This window comes from Eretmochelys imbricata, chromosome 10 (assembly GCF_965152235.1).
Source record: "Eretmochelys imbricata isolate rEreImb1 chromosome 10, rEreImb1.hap1, whole genome shotgun sequence".
NCBI classification, from domain to species: Eukaryota; Metazoa; Chordata; order Testudines; family Cheloniidae; genus Eretmochelys; species Eretmochelys imbricata.
Window position 1 is genome coordinate 80,715,550 of NC_135581.1, and position 15,928 is coordinate 80,731,477.

At 40.1% G+C, this 15,928-nt stretch overlaps 1 protein-coding gene across 5 annotated transcripts in view; it reads left to right on the top strand.

The window, feature by feature from the left end:
• Positions 1-15,928, top strand: part of MAP2K5 (mitogen-activated protein kinase kinase 5) — a 210,527-nt gene that overhangs the window by 163,801 nt on the left and 30,798 nt on the right. For 3 of the 5 annotated variants that reach the window (XM_077827514.1, XM_077827516.1, XM_077827517.1), the window contains 2 exons: positions 8,749-8,810; positions 11,459-11,504. In XM_077827514.1, the coding sequence (XP_077683640.1) occupies positions 8,749-8,810; positions 11,459-11,504 (108 nt within the window). Of the gene's footprint in view, positions 1-7,989; positions 8,125-8,748; positions 8,811-11,458; positions 11,505-12,042; positions 12,177-15,928 lie in introns of those variants that run through there. The other 2 variants (XM_077827515.1, XM_077827518.1) reach the window with 2 other exon arrangements.

Genomic DNA, 15,928 nt, shown 5'->3' on the forward strand with positions numbered 1-15,928 from the left:
TGTGTTTGCATAATGTAGAACCAGTGACATTCGAAACTTCGGACTTGCGATATTGTTTTGAAAGAGACTATTCACAGGAGCACGGACTGCTTTTGTGAGTAAGGGATTGCAGCATTGTGATCACTGCACGTTTTGCAGCTATTAGGACTTTTAAAACAGTCCGGTTTGACAAAAATAGTTTTATTAGTTTTAGTCATGAAAGCTTAAATTTGGAAGTTTACATGTGAGAGCTTTTCTATTATTTTTGGAGAAATGTTCTCTTCTGTTTTTTAAATCTCTTTGTTAACTCACCCCACCTCCGCAGAGAAGCTAAGCTTCACAGGACTGCAGTTTGGATCAGCTTCAAGGAGTTTACAAGCTCCACAAACTGAAGAGCTCTGGGTATCTTCTTTTTTTTCATTCATAATGCTGAGAAATTTAAAAGCAAAAATGAGCATTAATGCAATGTTAGTGTTCAGACATCGCACATTCAAATGTCGTCAAATTCCAAAATGTAAGGCTTCCTCTGCAAAATTAACTTGCCCATAAAGCACATACTCCATGTTGTAGTTGCTTTTCCTGGTTTCCTGGTCAAATGCAACCTTTCATTTATTGCTGTGGCATATCTGTAAAAATATACAGTACGTGCAACATGACCAAATTAATGTTACAAGAGAAACGTTAACCTTTCGAGAGCTTAATTTCTCAAACTTAATGTTGCACCAATGCTCGTTTTTGGATTCTTCAATCTACATTATATAGTATAGAATAACAGCTTGCATAGGATCAATATTCAGCACAGCTTGACTTTTCCTTTATGAATCTTTTTATAGAATGTTTCTATCTATGTTGCCATCAGAATATAATATACAGATTTTGCATAGATTTCTATATTTTAATCCTGAAAACTTTTATGTTATGTTTCTGAAGAGAGAAGAAAGTCAAGTATCAGAATATATGTATATAAATTATGACATATGTATGCATGATATATACATATACAAAATCCATAAATAATACAGTTCATCGTAATTTATGTCCTAGACCAATTGTACTTTTATTGAGACAGAAACTGTGACCTTACCAGTGTATGAGATTCAAAGACTTCTATAGGAACAAGGTAAAACCACAGGTAGGAATTGCTGAATAATTACCTTTAGACCAACCTGAGCAAGAACCTTCCCAAGAGGGTGAGCTCATTTAATGGTTCCTAAAACTCAATCTTGTGGATGTCAATGGTCATGCTTGATTATTTGCAGCAGTGTTTTATGAAAAAGCAATAAAAATGCATTGGGAGTATACAGAGGAAAAAGGCAACAATAAATGGTTTTAGTTTTTCAAGTGAAGTCCCTTTGGTGTGAACAGGAAGAGGCTGTGTTTCATGCTGCTGTGCCTTAGCTATTTGAAAGGGGCGTGCGTATACGTGTATCTACCTAAAACATTGCTCTGCTCTGGTAGCTTATGATCGACAAGAGACCGGCAATGAGAAGAAAAAATTCTTAAGTTTGTTTTTAGAGAGAAAGCAATTACAGTTACGGTTAAAAGATTAACCTGTTTTCCAGCTACCTATACACTTAACTGCAAGGGATTAAAAAAACCTTCAGAGAGCCATATTAACAAATATAAAGCTTGGCAAAAGGTAGAAAATGACATAATATACATTGTAGGTAATTCCTAAGGTTAGTTACTCTGTTCATCTTTCTTGCCTGTGCCAAATTCTGGAAAACATTTTACAGTAGCAAATGCCTCAGGAGAAAAATGACTGAGTACTTGAAATATCCAGAGTGTGATTATATGTGAGATTATATATATTTATGCACACAAGTATCTATATATGTATATAATTCCCCCACCCTACTCCTGCAAGAACTTGGGTAGTAGACAAAGCTATCCTGGTGAACAGCTAGTTCTCGCTTGATTTGCAGTGTTGAGGGTAGTCTCAGTGTTTTGGTGGATAAAACAATGGCCTTTCAACCTTGTTTCTAGTCCAGCTGGAGAGCCTGAAATAAATGAGTTTACTGCTGACACTCCAGTCCCAGCAGACAGAATTTCACACCAAAACGCCCCCACATATAATTTGTCACAATTGGCACCTACCACTAAGAAAAGAGCAAGGACTGACCCAGGGTACAAATGTAGTCATCTTTCACCTTCCAGCTCAGGTTGGCAGTAAAATCCGTGCAGTCTAGAAATGCTATAAGTCTGGCTATCTGAATCTCCTCCAGCCTCTGTTGTATTCTGCAAACCTTGTTACTCTTCAGAAATCTGACTACACGTGAATCCTTGAGGAATCTTAAAACAAATTTAGTAAGAAGTCTGTAGCATATTTTTAGGAATACAGCTGAACGTGGTCAATATTTCAGTCCATTGGTCACATTTAAGTAGCTTTGAAACTACAGTGCATTTATTACACATAATTGCACAGGGTTTTTTTCTGGTTAGTGTAAAATGTAGCACTTCTGAAAATCAGACTAAGTACTTACCCACAGCTGTCTTTCTCATAATTAAATGTTGGCTACTGTGTAAAAATAAATATGTTCTTTGAAAGCTCACTTTAAAGTTACTAAGTAGTAAAAGAGAAGCAGGACACAGTAGCAGTGCCTAAAAATTCTATAACCGTGTTCAGGTTGGTCTGGTATCCCAAAACTCTGCTCACAGGAGTGATTTATTAAGCACTGTAGATGTGCCCCATTAACATACAAGAGTCTCTGTCCAGAGGAGACTGCAATCTCAGAGCCAGGGTATATTGGGAAAACTCCAAGAAGGGATCAAGTATCAGAAGGGTAGCTGTGTTAGTCTGGATCTGTAAAAGCGGCAGAGTCCTGTGGCACCTTATAGACTAACAGACATATTGGAGCATAAGCTTTCGTGGGTGAATGCCCACTTCGTTGGATGCATCCAAGAAGGCAGTAACTTGGATTTGGTTTGTTCTCTTACGTTAGCTCTCCTCTCGTGGCCATAGAGCCAGAGGGCCATGTCATCTCCTTCTGCACAAACACATGCACAGAGGAAAAACTTACATAAAATAGCAGTAGCTCTGGAGCTGTGCAAAATGTCACAGAGAGGAAGGGTTAGTAGCTGAGCAAAGCCTCCAAATAGCATAGAGCCAGTGGACTTGCTACAGATCTGGCCTCTGCCTTTCAGGTAGCAGGGAACTTGGGCTTGTCTCTGCACTGCTCTACAGTTGGCCTCCTTTCTGGAGCCATCTTGGTAGCCACGCTGCCATAGCTGGTCTATGGCACATCCCTGAAGGTGAGTAGAGGTTGTAGGTTGGAAGTTGGTTTTGAGTGTCATTAACTTGAGAATGTTTCCAAGAAGAGCATGCCACCTAGAGCAGCAGCTCCCTGAATTTGTTCCTTTCCAGGTGACCATGCCCACCCCAAAACACACACACACACACAAAATCATGGATCCAATGTAGTGGCCTCAGCAGAGGAAGGAGATAAGCATGCCAAATACATTTTTGCTCCCCTCTTTCTTTAGCTTTTGGGGCTGGTTTGTATGACTAAGGCCTGATCCTCAGTGGTGGTTCTGTACCTGCTGAAGTTCTGGTTGCTCAGTGCTTCTCAGACCAGAAGAAATGGGAGAGGCTCTAGGTTTGTGTAGTGAATGAGGATAAAACCCAGACCTGGTAACCTATATGCACAGATTGGAAAGGAGCATTTGAATTCTGAAGACTATGTTCATTCCTCCAAAGCCAGTCCCTCTCTCTTTAAAGAAGAGGGATTCAAAAGAGATTCTCTAAGTGTAAATATTCCCAGGTCTTCATTTAGATAATGCAACTTACCTAAATGCCATGAAAGTCGATAAGCTCTATAGCAGAGAGTTGTCACTTTATAAATTAAATATCAGGAGCAGTGTTTGAAGTTTAAAGCCCTCCCACCTCAGCTCAGATTTTCTGCTGCTGTGCTTTTTTCTTTATGCCTGAGCACCTTGCTGACAAGTGCTAATAACGATGCCAAGAGAGGGTCCAGTTGGAGTTACCACACATTAAACATTCTGAACTTGTCCTTTTGCTCATAGATTGTGCATAATTAATAATTAAACGGTTTCAGTTGTAATGGGTTGACCTTCCTGAACTGTTCATTATTCACAAGGCAAAGGCATCACTCAAACTTTTTTTTTTTTCCCTCCTGCTGCCCTTCTCTGTACTCACTGTACACGCACATTTCAGTTGTTTTTGAGAATCAGGCTGACCAAGCACTTCAAAAGCTGCCGAGACTTAAACATTGTCCTTTTCTGTGTTAGGTCTTGCTTACATAAATGTTGTTTTGATACTTGGGCTAGTAGGGTGTTTTTGGAAACAAGATGCAGAGGAGAAAATGGCTTGTAAAGTTCTAAAGCTGATTGGCATCGGTCTCCCAGCAGTGTATTTATGGCTCTAGTGTTAAGGTTGTATCAATCTTCCCATTAATAAGCCGTTCTATTTAGAAGTTGGTAATTTACAAATAGAAGTACAGAAGAACCCCTGGACTGAAGCCCTGACATATTGACCAAAGAGTGCCAAATTTTACTGGAAAAAAAAAGAGTCCATTTTGTTATTTTTTGGAGTTTAAAAAGTATGTACCTCTTCCCCATCCTCTGCAAAATTTTACACTGCATTCTTTTGGCCTTGTATAGAATAAGACTCTGTTCTTTGGTAGAATGAAATAAAGTTGGCCATTAGATCTCATGTGGGCAATTCACTAATATTACTCCACATGTGTGACAATATTTTCTTATGCAGAATGTGCAAAAAAAAGTTAGCATGAAGACTTGGTGGGGATTTCTGAGGCTTTGTTTTATTTTATCGTATTTTCATACCCTTGAGAGTCCACCGGTGCTCCAGTCTAGTGAACTTCAGGACACAACGTAAAATGTATTTATTTTGCTCAGATTTTGTTTGGCTTTTTGTTTCTTATGTAACAACATAGTGGTTGCTCAAATTTCAGCAGGTAACAACAGCAGCATTTTACATATTGGGAGTAGTTTCATGTACAGAGTATTTTTAAATTTGTAACTAAGCACATACAACAAACTCATTCTCTAAATAAAAATATTAATGTTGATATTAGTGCATGGGATGGAAATGATAATCTAATGTATGTGTTCCATCTCCAGCTACTATGATTTCAAAAATTCTGTGTATGCGAGCAAGCTCAGTGGCCAATTTTTAACGTTTTACTATGGAAGAAGGTAGGTTGATTGTCTGTTCTTTCAACTCTTTCCAATGGAGGCTAAGATGTGCTTCCTCCTGGCCTATCTCTTGCATGCTTGTAGATTTCAGCAGGTATTTTCAGAAGTGAAATGAAGGTATTAATTTGATGCAATTAGCTGTCTTTGGTGCAATTATGTGCAGGTTAACAGAATAGAATATCATGTCTTAAATTCAATTCATTCTCCATGCATAGGTACCACTTTGGCTTGTTTGGTTTCCCAGGGAAGATAAAATGACAGCTATAATCAAGTTGGCTGGTTGGCAATTCATTAAACTATTGTATATCATAGTTTGTAATGAGGTCTTAGCTCTTAGTAAGTTTTATGTGGGAATCTGTATTGAATCCTATAGCAGAATTTTAATATTCTTAATAAACCTCGTCTCAAAAAAGTGATCTCTGACTTGCCTAAAGTAATAATTTCCAAATGTCACTTCCTGTTTGGCCCCATTGCAAACTGGACGACTCACCATCTTTCTTCCCTGGACTCCAGGTTGTTGAGTTTTCAATACTTATGGCATACATTTTCAGAATGGTTCACAGAACATCACTACTACTTCACTTTACCAGTATGGTTTAAATTACAGTATGTACTTGGAATATTATTCTTTCATAGTGAAATTTGCTGGCCGTCTGCCTAGGGGTGGGCATCGCTTAGTGACTTCAGTTAGGGCCTGCTCTCGCATGTTGTGGGGGCGGAGCGTTGCTCATATAATAGCAGGATAAAAAGTGATGAGCTGGACAGAAGTCAGTGTTGATAGGTGTGCTGCCATGTGGTTGCCAGGGTGTCTGCGCCCATTAGCAGAAATGAGCCTTAAGTACTGCATCTGAAGCCCATGGAACTCAATGGAAAGACTAGAGCTAAGCGCCCAGTTTACATGCTGAGAATCATGTAGGTTATCCTCCACCTACTGCCCCCACTTCTTTTTATTCTAAACTTCTGAGAGTAGAGTATCACCTGGAAACTGCTGTGATTGATGTCCTCGCAGCCTCGCTTATAAGTGCCTAAGATAGAAGGGAGCCGGCGTGCAGTGAGTTAGAAATTTCCACTCATGGTGGATGGCTGTGCTTTGCCTTTGACCTTGCTCGCACCCAGGTGAAGCCTCCTTTCTCACTTGGCTGGAGCACAGCAGCCTTGGGCTACTTGCTGTGCTCTGTACAGGGAGTTTCAGGACAAAGGTATTAATGATGTCGTGTTACTGAGTACCTTGCAGTTTTTTAGTGTGGTGTTTCTTATAGTTCTGTTGATTCCTGACCCAGGGAACCCAGGAACTCTAGTTCCAGTGAAGTAGAGGGAGGGTCTCCAATTGCTTCATACAATTCAGTGGATGTTCACTCCACTTTCCATAATGTAGTTTCACTCTGGTATAGGCAGGGCTTTGGAGCTGTGTTCCGGCTCCGCTCCAGCTCCAGGCAAAAACCTGCAGCTCCACTGCTCCGGAGCTGCTCCGCGGGCTCCGCTCCAGAGCCCTGGGTATAGGCAGATCCTGTGGTGCTGCCCTCTTTGTGATTGCAGAAATTATCACCTACCAAATAGGTGTTAAGTGCTGCCTGCCCTCCTCCTCCACTCTGGCATAAATTGATCCACATTTGCAGTTCTCAGAAGATGAGCATTTTAGATCCTCCTCACTTGTGCCCCTGGTGGGATTGGCAGTGCTCTCTTCTGATGAAGGGGTGGTCCCTGTGCAGAACTAGCTCCCCAGAGTGCTCTGCAGAGGTAGCTCCAACTTCCAGTTTTCAAAGAGTTGTGTGAAATGTATCCAGTGAGCATTTTGTGTGTTATGTGGATTTGTTCTGTTTTAATCCCCGCATCCCACTTGGGAGCGGGGACAGTTACCATTTCTAAACTCAGACCTGAGTATAGGTAGGACAGCAGAAAACCATGGAAATATGTACACCAGCCTGTCTCCATTCAGCACAGCCCTGAATTTTTCATCTTACATATGAGTAACTTCTGCATGTGATTCTCTGAACTAGGGAAAGTTTAAAGGCTCTGTGTTTCCTTATGTTTCTTCTACTCTCCAGTGAAAACCTTCCTATACTGATGTCTTTTTTTAATTTTAGAAATACTAACCTTTCCCTCCTCTTGGACAAATTCAACGAGAACGAAGGTGCAGGTCAAACATTCTATACATTTAATAGAACTCTTTGAAAATTGTAGAGCGATGCTGGCTTCTCCTTTTACTCTTCGTTTACTTTTGATTTAATTGTATTTTCCAGCAGTTTCCAATTGTTCGAATTGGAAATGAAACCTTAATAAGAGTTCTGGTTAATTTTCTGTCTTGTAATTACCTATCTCATTTTTCTGATAATTGGTCACAGCAATTATATGTATATTTGCTAATCACATAGGAGGCTCTGCAGTTGTATCTATCTGCCACCATTGATAATGACACACACATTTCAGAGGTGCTTTTATCATCTTCTTTTTTCCACTACATCAAAGCTATTTCCTCGCATTCTCAATAATGAATACATGCATGCATTTGACACAGTTGTGTGCTAGAGAAATTGTTTGGCTCCCACCAAATGCTGCACGCTCTGAGTTTCTTGCCTGCAGCGCTGGAAGGTTGTATGTAATGATATATTGCTCATCCAAATGGCCAAAGCACTCCAAAGCACAGTGAGATTAAAATAAGTCATTCCTTTGTTAATTTAAATAGGTGCATGTATCATACTTTGCAGGGTACTTTGTGTAGGGATGTCAGGAAGGAAAAAAGCTGCCGAAAGGTATTTTTAATAGCAAATGAGAATAGATGAGAATGGAGTCATTTGCAGCTGCCTGTTTTATGTGGCTCTCTTGTTCCAACTGTAGGTCTAATGAGATGACACTGTTCAAGTACTCTGCAGTGTAATTTCATTACATCCTGAGCTGTTACACTATAAACACAGTGGAGCTCTCTGTCGTTCTTGGAAAAACTCCTAAATTCGTAAAGCCCTCCTTTGCAAATGGTAATGTTGTTTGCTCTCTGTGTAATTTTTTGCTTGTGCTCTTAATTTATTTGCTTTCATAAATACTTCGTAGTTAATTTAGCTAGGCTGGCAAATCTTCCATTATAATTTCTTTTATTTCTTGTAACAATTTTTCTTTTAAATCTAGCAAGAGCTATGCATAGTAGGACAGCTCTGAAATGAATAAGTGTAAATAAACATGAGTGTAAATAAAAAGTGAATTCAGTGAAAGAAACAAAGGTCAACACAAGAATAATTTCACAGCTCTTTGTTAATTACAAGACCATTTGTGTGTTACTTAAATAATCATTAATTTCTCATTTACACTTTCCCTACCTTCCATTCTACCCTGTGGCTATCATTGTCCTTTTTTCACCTCTCCTCGGTGTCTTTCCACATGTTTCTACCCGTTGTGTAGTACTCATTACTTTAAATTCAGTGTTTTATAACACATGTTCAGAAGAATTTGTACCTTTTTCTCTATTTCTCTGTGTGAGATGGGGCATTGTTTCATACTGCGTTTTTAATGTTTTATTGCTTCCCTTTTTAAAAATTGTCCTCACTTCTGACTCTTTCTTCCTTCCCTTCTCCCTCCCTCCCCCAAATATCAAACCAATCCCAGGAATCGCCAGTCCTTCCGGTTGGGGAGTTCTCTGAGCCATTTGTACACTTCATCACTCAATGGTAAGCTCAGTTTGCAAACATGCCATGCCCTCAATGTAAATGATACATGCCATTAACTCTGCAGCTCCATGAGACCTTATGGCTTCCCCTGCATCCTTTCTGAGGCGAGAGGGACTCGGGGGCCTTGGGCAGATGAGGCAGCAAAGCTGAGCAAACTGTTTAAATTATGTGAACGTTATTTACATGAAGGGTCGTCAAAGTACTTAAGAGGGTTTTTCCTGTTTTAATAAACGGCGATGAATCTGGGTGCATTCTTGTGCACAGAGACTAGTTTAAGAATTCAATTGGGAGGGTTGGGGGAAAGAGAGAATCATATTTATAACTTCATTATTCAGAGCTGCTGGTATTATTACTCATAAAGCTGCCTCAATGTTTAGAAAGGTAAACAATGTCCTTGATTAATTCATTGGCTTTCCAGTAAGTAATTTTTATTCTGAGTCATGTTTTAAAGTGCACCATAGGGCGTATGTTTTTTCTTCCAAACTGAATAGTTCAGTGGAAGGCACTTAAATTTCAGAGAGAGGGGAGAAAATATTGTTGAAAGAATAAATTTCCTATGCAACAAAAGGTTAAAGCTCTAAGTACAATTCATTGTAACAAAGATGAGAGAGGAAATGCTTATTGGGTTTTTTTAATGTCTCATTTGAAAAGGAAGCAGCCATTTAAGTAATAAAATGAAGGCAGAATAACTGACATTGAACTTTGTATAAATGTGATGTTTTTGACTAAGATGTTTCCATTTATTACAATGCACTGCCTGGGCCAGCTGGTGTAAATTGGCAGGCCAATGGAGTCAGTGTAATCAATGGAGCTGTGCCAGTTTATGCCAGCTGAGAATCTGGCCCTGCAGCAGTGTTTAGGAGAGGAGTGATTTAAGGAAGCTTTCCCAGTGAAGCCAATGAGGTTAAAGGCACTGAGCCCCACCGAGGATCAGGCCCATAGCTGTCTGCGATGTGGTAGATTGTGCTTTAAGACATTTCAAGTTCTCTAGCACATATTAGGGCCAATGAGCCAAAAACTATGTAAATAAAATGAATATTCAGATATTTTAATATATTATGTATGAAACCATTCCAAGAAACTCTCTCTCTCAAGATTCCCATCGTGTGTGGCAAATGGTATTGAAAATGAAGAATATACAGTATGATTTATCAGTTAATTAAAATAATAAATACGCAGTTTGTGTTTATATACTACAGGCCTCCTTTTCGATGGCTAAAACTTACAGCAGGCCCCAATGTTCAGTGATTTTACAGCATAACTAACTGATGTGCAGGAGACTGCACCTTCTTATCCCTTCCAAAAAAATTAATTAGATGTTGCATAAAAAATGTTATTGAGAAAGAAGGAGGGTTAACCTGTGTTAAAATTTCCACAGATGTCAAGAAACTTGAATGATGGTGGATAATAGCCTGGTTTTCCCAAGAGATACAGCTACTTTGGAATATCAGATTAGGACTGTTACCCACCCACTATTCAGACAGCTTGCATTACTTGCTAATCTGTGCATTATTTGAGGTACATGTGGTTATAAGAAAGGCAAATTGTCCTTTGAATCATTAATAGTACTATGGCCCCTATTTACTACAAGAATATTTATCTTTTTTTAGATATAATTTAATATTAACCTGCACAGTATGCAGCTTACTTTAGCACGAGGCATTATTGTCCAAAAAAATTACTTTGTATACCATGTTAGCAATTGACTCCGATAAGTATTAGGCACATCAAGTGAAGAGCACATCAGACTTTGACTTTATGCCAGTTACACCATAAACTCTGGCTGTTTGGACGTAATCCAATTAGTCAGTAGGCAGCTCCTGATGGTCACCTCAGTGCCATGTTATACTGCTCCTTCAAGCAGCTAAACTCCGTCTACAAAAGCTAATTGCACCTGTTGCACACAAAACTAGGACTATTTGGATGAGAAACATGATCTTATAAACCGCTTAATGCTCCGTAATGAACTGTCAGCCTGCAGAGCAGTGGAAATAAGTGTGAAAAAATTAAGGGAGACACTCGAGGGTACTGCGTGCTACCCTATAGCTGTTTAGTGTTAAAAATTAAACTTTCCACCTGTGTGTATTCTACGTCTGTCCAGCTATATCATAATGTCAAAATAAGAAAAAATTTACCATGATTTCTCAGTTGATTTGTTTATACTGATCACTATCTTTAAAGGAATCCCCGGTAACAAGGATCCCCAAATTAATTTAGAAAATAAGTGGTTCTAGACATGGTAAGAGAACATTCTTTGGAAGTTTGTGGTAGATCTGACCACCTTCTAAAAGTGATAAAAGTGACCCATCGCATTTCAGGCTTGAAATGCTCAGACACACACAGCAAGACAAGTAGAAAATCCGTCATATTCTACAGAATCTTCTCATCAGCAGTTGAATACATAACAGTTTTATTAAGGATGCAGCAACACTGTATGGAATCAAAAGCTGAAAAAAGAAGAGAGAAATTGATTAACATTTTGGGCACTATTAGGAGTCATGTCTTCAGTTTGTACTTGATAAAGTTAAGAAGTACATTGAAATTCTAGGCGATCTGCCTGTGTTAAAGGAAGAAGTCTTCAGTATTTAAGCATGTGAAATAAATGAATAGTTGTTTATATATAACCATTTCACTTTTATGATACATAGCATGAGAAAGCAACCAAAGGAAAGGCCAGCACCTGAAGACTTAATGGTAAGTGGAACTCCGTAATGTATCTTGAAATATATATGTTTTTCTCACCAATACTTGCAAAGTTAAATATAAACTTTGTTTCTACGTTGTGCAGCAAAAATACATTTGCAAAGCCCACACAGAAACCAAGAGTGAAATCCTGGCTCCACTGAAGTCAATCGGAGTTTTGCCACTCTCTTGTGTGGGGCCAGGATTTCACCCCAAGGTTACCAAGTTTACTGCATTTGGGGGGTGGAATCTTGGCTCCATTGACATCAGTGGCAAAACTCCCATGGAATCAGGAATTCACCTGATCTTTTCTTGGGACTTTCATGCAGGTATCAATTTCAGTCAAACCGTTTTGAAACTAAATGCAAAGATCTTTCAGTTTGCCTGTTCAGGGATTACAATTTAATGTCAGTCATTCTTTGTCATCATTTACCACTCAGAACCTTTCAAAACCTGAAGATTGAAAACAGAGGATATGTTCAATGTATTACACTGTTAATGAAATCCTTCAAGGAAGTTCCTGTTGTCACTGTTTTCGTTTATATTCTAGAATGAAATTAGATTGGCTGTAGAGGATCAAGTGCGTACGTATCTTTCCTCAGAAAGGCTTCCAGTGTCTTGTTCTCGGCTCAGAGGCAGTTTTCTTTGCTTGTAAATGGCATTTTTTAGTCAAGCAGTAATAGAAGGAGAGCTGTTCCCAAACAATTCCCAAGTGGTCATTTGTTTAATGCAGAATGTTGATTTGACAATGCACAAGCTGTTAGAATAATGGTAGTATCTAGCATTAGTAAACAATAATTATAGTCCACTCCTACTAATGTTTCACACACCATTCCCTGTCTTTAAAGTGATATTATGTTGCTTATCACTGCCAGATGTACTTTGCAGTTTTATATAAATGATGATGTTTTTTCATTCTTTGCATTGCATACTTAAGGATAACTTTAAGCGACAGTAACAAGATAACGAAATATACGTGTAACTTACCTCCTTTCTTACTTACATGCTGTGAACTGGGGGCATTGCAGCTGTTCTCCAGTTAGAGACTTACCTCTAAAATTACCCTTTGAGGCAGATATCTCAGAATTCAGACTTGTCTCAGTGTAGGCCCTGCTCAACAAAGCATTTAACTGTGTACCTAATTTTTAACCATATTAACTTCAATGGATCTACTCACGTGCTTAAGTTAGGCGCACCCTTGCTCAATTAGGGCCTTAAAGTTCACCAAAAACCCCTCCACTTTGCATCAGTGTGTGTTTGTTACCAAGGATTTACACAGCCTTATTTTGTCTTTTTTTTTATTAACTTTTGATGGTTGGAAAATTCTTGCAGTTAGTCACATCTGAGAAAACTTGGAACAGGTTCTAGAAATGGAGACACATTTACCTTGTGCATTATTATGCTATGGCTGGATAGCTTAGCTATTAAAACAACGGAATAGGGGTTCATAAAACCTATATCTGTTTGTAAATGCATGTTTCAATGATGCAGTAAGGCCTGCCACTTATAAATAAAACATCTGCAGATCTCGCGTACACCCATAAGTATATATGTATGTACTTGTAAGCAATAACACCACTCCAGGGTGTAGAGTCATAAAAATGAGGCCAAAGGGTGAGTGCCTATCGTACTGGGGAAGTGCAAATATATATCTCTACAACTACATGCCCTGGAGTATGTTGTTCCTCTTTTAAAATGGTATTTTTAAAATAATTTTAGAAGAGTAGCTATTGGGGAAAATAACTTACTATTTTAAAGAAAAAATATTTTAGTACTCAACATTTCCCCCTCGTAGTGCTTTCCTTTTAATTAGAAATGGACATACAGCTGTTAAATACACTACACACAGAGCTGGCCTGATGGTTAAATGAAAGAGCAGCACACACTCTTCCCCCCCCACACACACACACGGAAAATGGAATTTGTGACTCAGCTTGCTTCCCCACTCTTAGCCTGACAGGGCTGAGAGCCGCCCCACGCTGTTCTGCAGCAAACTCTGACTCCAGCTCAGGGACCGCTCTCCAGAGCAAGTCACAGCCAGCCTTTGGGCTGAAAGACAGTCTAGCGCAGTGCAAAGTTTTGGAGGGCTGTTGACGGGAAAATAGAAGTAGGAAAGATGTAGGGGTACAGAGGAGAGAGAGTGAGATGGGGGGAAAATAACATAAAATTTAGAGATTAAGGACCACATCCTTCTTGCCCTACACAAGAGAATAATCCCATTAAGATTAAGGAAGTGAAGTCATTAGGACTGTTTGATAGAATAAAGTGAGTAGCATTTGACCCCAAATCTTCAGATTGCCTTCAGTATAATGGCTCTTTCCACTGGTCCTGAAGTATACAAACTCCCCACATAACTGTGAAGTATCTTGGGTTGGGTTGGTGAGAAGGTAGCTTTGTGAGAAAGGCATCGGTTTTCAGGGAGGTTTTTAAGGTTTCACCAAAAAAAAAATCACATCTCTCTGGGGCAGAGTAACATGCTGCAGTCTATTGGTGTAGACAAAAAGGGTATGTCTATACTGCAGATGAAGGTGTGATTGCTGCGTGGGTAGGCTACCTACCTTTAATCTAGCTACGTGCGTAGCACTGGCAGACCCTAGCACAGGTCTGCAATCAAAATATGTTCCCAGGATCCCCACTGGGATTGTACTGGGGTGGCTAGCCCACACTGCCATGTCCTCACTGCCGTACCAGCTAAATTAAAGCCAGCATGGGTATAACTACCCAGGCTATAATCACACCTTCATTTATGGTGTAGATGTATCCAAAGAGTGTTGGGTTCAAATGGTAGGTCAGCTGATCATGTGAATCCTGTAGTACAGTGTTTCCCAAACTTGGGACGCCCCTTGTTCAAGGAAAGCCCCTGGCGGGCTGGGCCAGTTTGTTTACCTGCCGCTTCCGCAGGTTTGGCCAATCGCGGCTCCCACTGGCTGCAGTTCGCTGTGCCCGGCCAATGGGGGCTGCGGGAAGTGGCGGCCAGTACGTCCCTCGGCCCACGCCGCTTCCCGCAGCCCCCATTGGCCGAATGCATCCCTGAAGGCATCCAATGAAGTGAGCTGTAGCTCACGAAAGCTTATGCTCAAATAAATTTGTTCGTCTCTAAGGTGTCACTAGTACTCCTTTTCTTTTAGCTACCAACTGATTGCATCAACAAAGCCCAGCTGGTGCCTGTAATGATTTATGGGGGCAAACCAAAAACTGCTTCTGAAAATCAAGCTCATGGTGATAAGTAATTCTGGATGTTGTGATCATAAGGTTTTATACATGTGGCTGGGAACTGCTGGTCCTGAGTCAGATTGCTTCTTTAAACCATAATCCATGTGCAAAGAAATTCTCCAAGGCAGAGCCTCTGCCAGTCCAAAGTGGTGCACTAGAGGGTTCCCTCTATGCACAACTGAATATATAGCAGTGACTCTCGAAAGTTCTCAAGTAATGCACGGACCATGGGCACCAAAACGGAGGGGGCCATTGCCCCGTTGCTTTTCACCAGCCGTATGGATGAGTGATGAGGGGAGGGGGCGGAGAGGAGTGGGAGGGGGTGGGGTCTCAGGGAAGGGGACAGTGCAAGGGCCACAGTTCAGGCTCCAGGCCACCCCCTTTTAGGGACCTTCCATCGCTCTGGCATGGATATCCCAAAAGAAGCCATATAATTCCATTTAATGGCATCTACCAAACAGAACTGGAAGAAATTTTGCATGATCTCTCTGCTTTTTCCTCAATTTTTCTCCTATTAGGGGCACTGAGACCTTTTTTTTTTTTTTTGTAATTGTCTTTTCTGCCTTGTTTTGCATGGTCCATCCTCAAAATCAGGTTGACTAGTTATTATTGCATGTGGGAACCCATGTCACCATAGCAACCAGAGATCCTGCCAGTTGGGGGTGCTGTATGGTTGCCCCATCATGTTTCTTATCAGCCAGAGGAATCAAGAGTGTCCTATAATATACTATCTATCTATCTAAGTACATAAATAGACTTCATCACTGTAGTATCAAACACTGTAAACTAGGGCTCCCCAGCTCCAGCATGCTTTTAACTCCTTGATGCTGACAGAAGAAGACTGAGAAAAGAACCACCATCACAAAGATATCATGCCAAGCAATAATGCCTTACTGGATAAATCTACACTGCAATTAAACACCACTGCTCTCCCATGTCAGCTGACTCAGACCCGCAGACATTTGGCTGGCCCCTGGGACCCTCCCACCTTTATATACCATGTATGCAATCTTTTACCAATGCAACCTTCAAATTTTGTATCTTTTCTTGAAAACAATGTTCTGTTTTCTTTCTCTTTATACTACCATTGTTCTCCTCTTAGGACTGCAGATTGTTGGATGTTCTCCATTGGAGAATGGCACTTTTTTTCCTACCTGTAAATTGGCCATCTCCTAAGAATGTACCAACAGGCTGAAGACTCCATTCCCTTTCCTGCTTTCTTG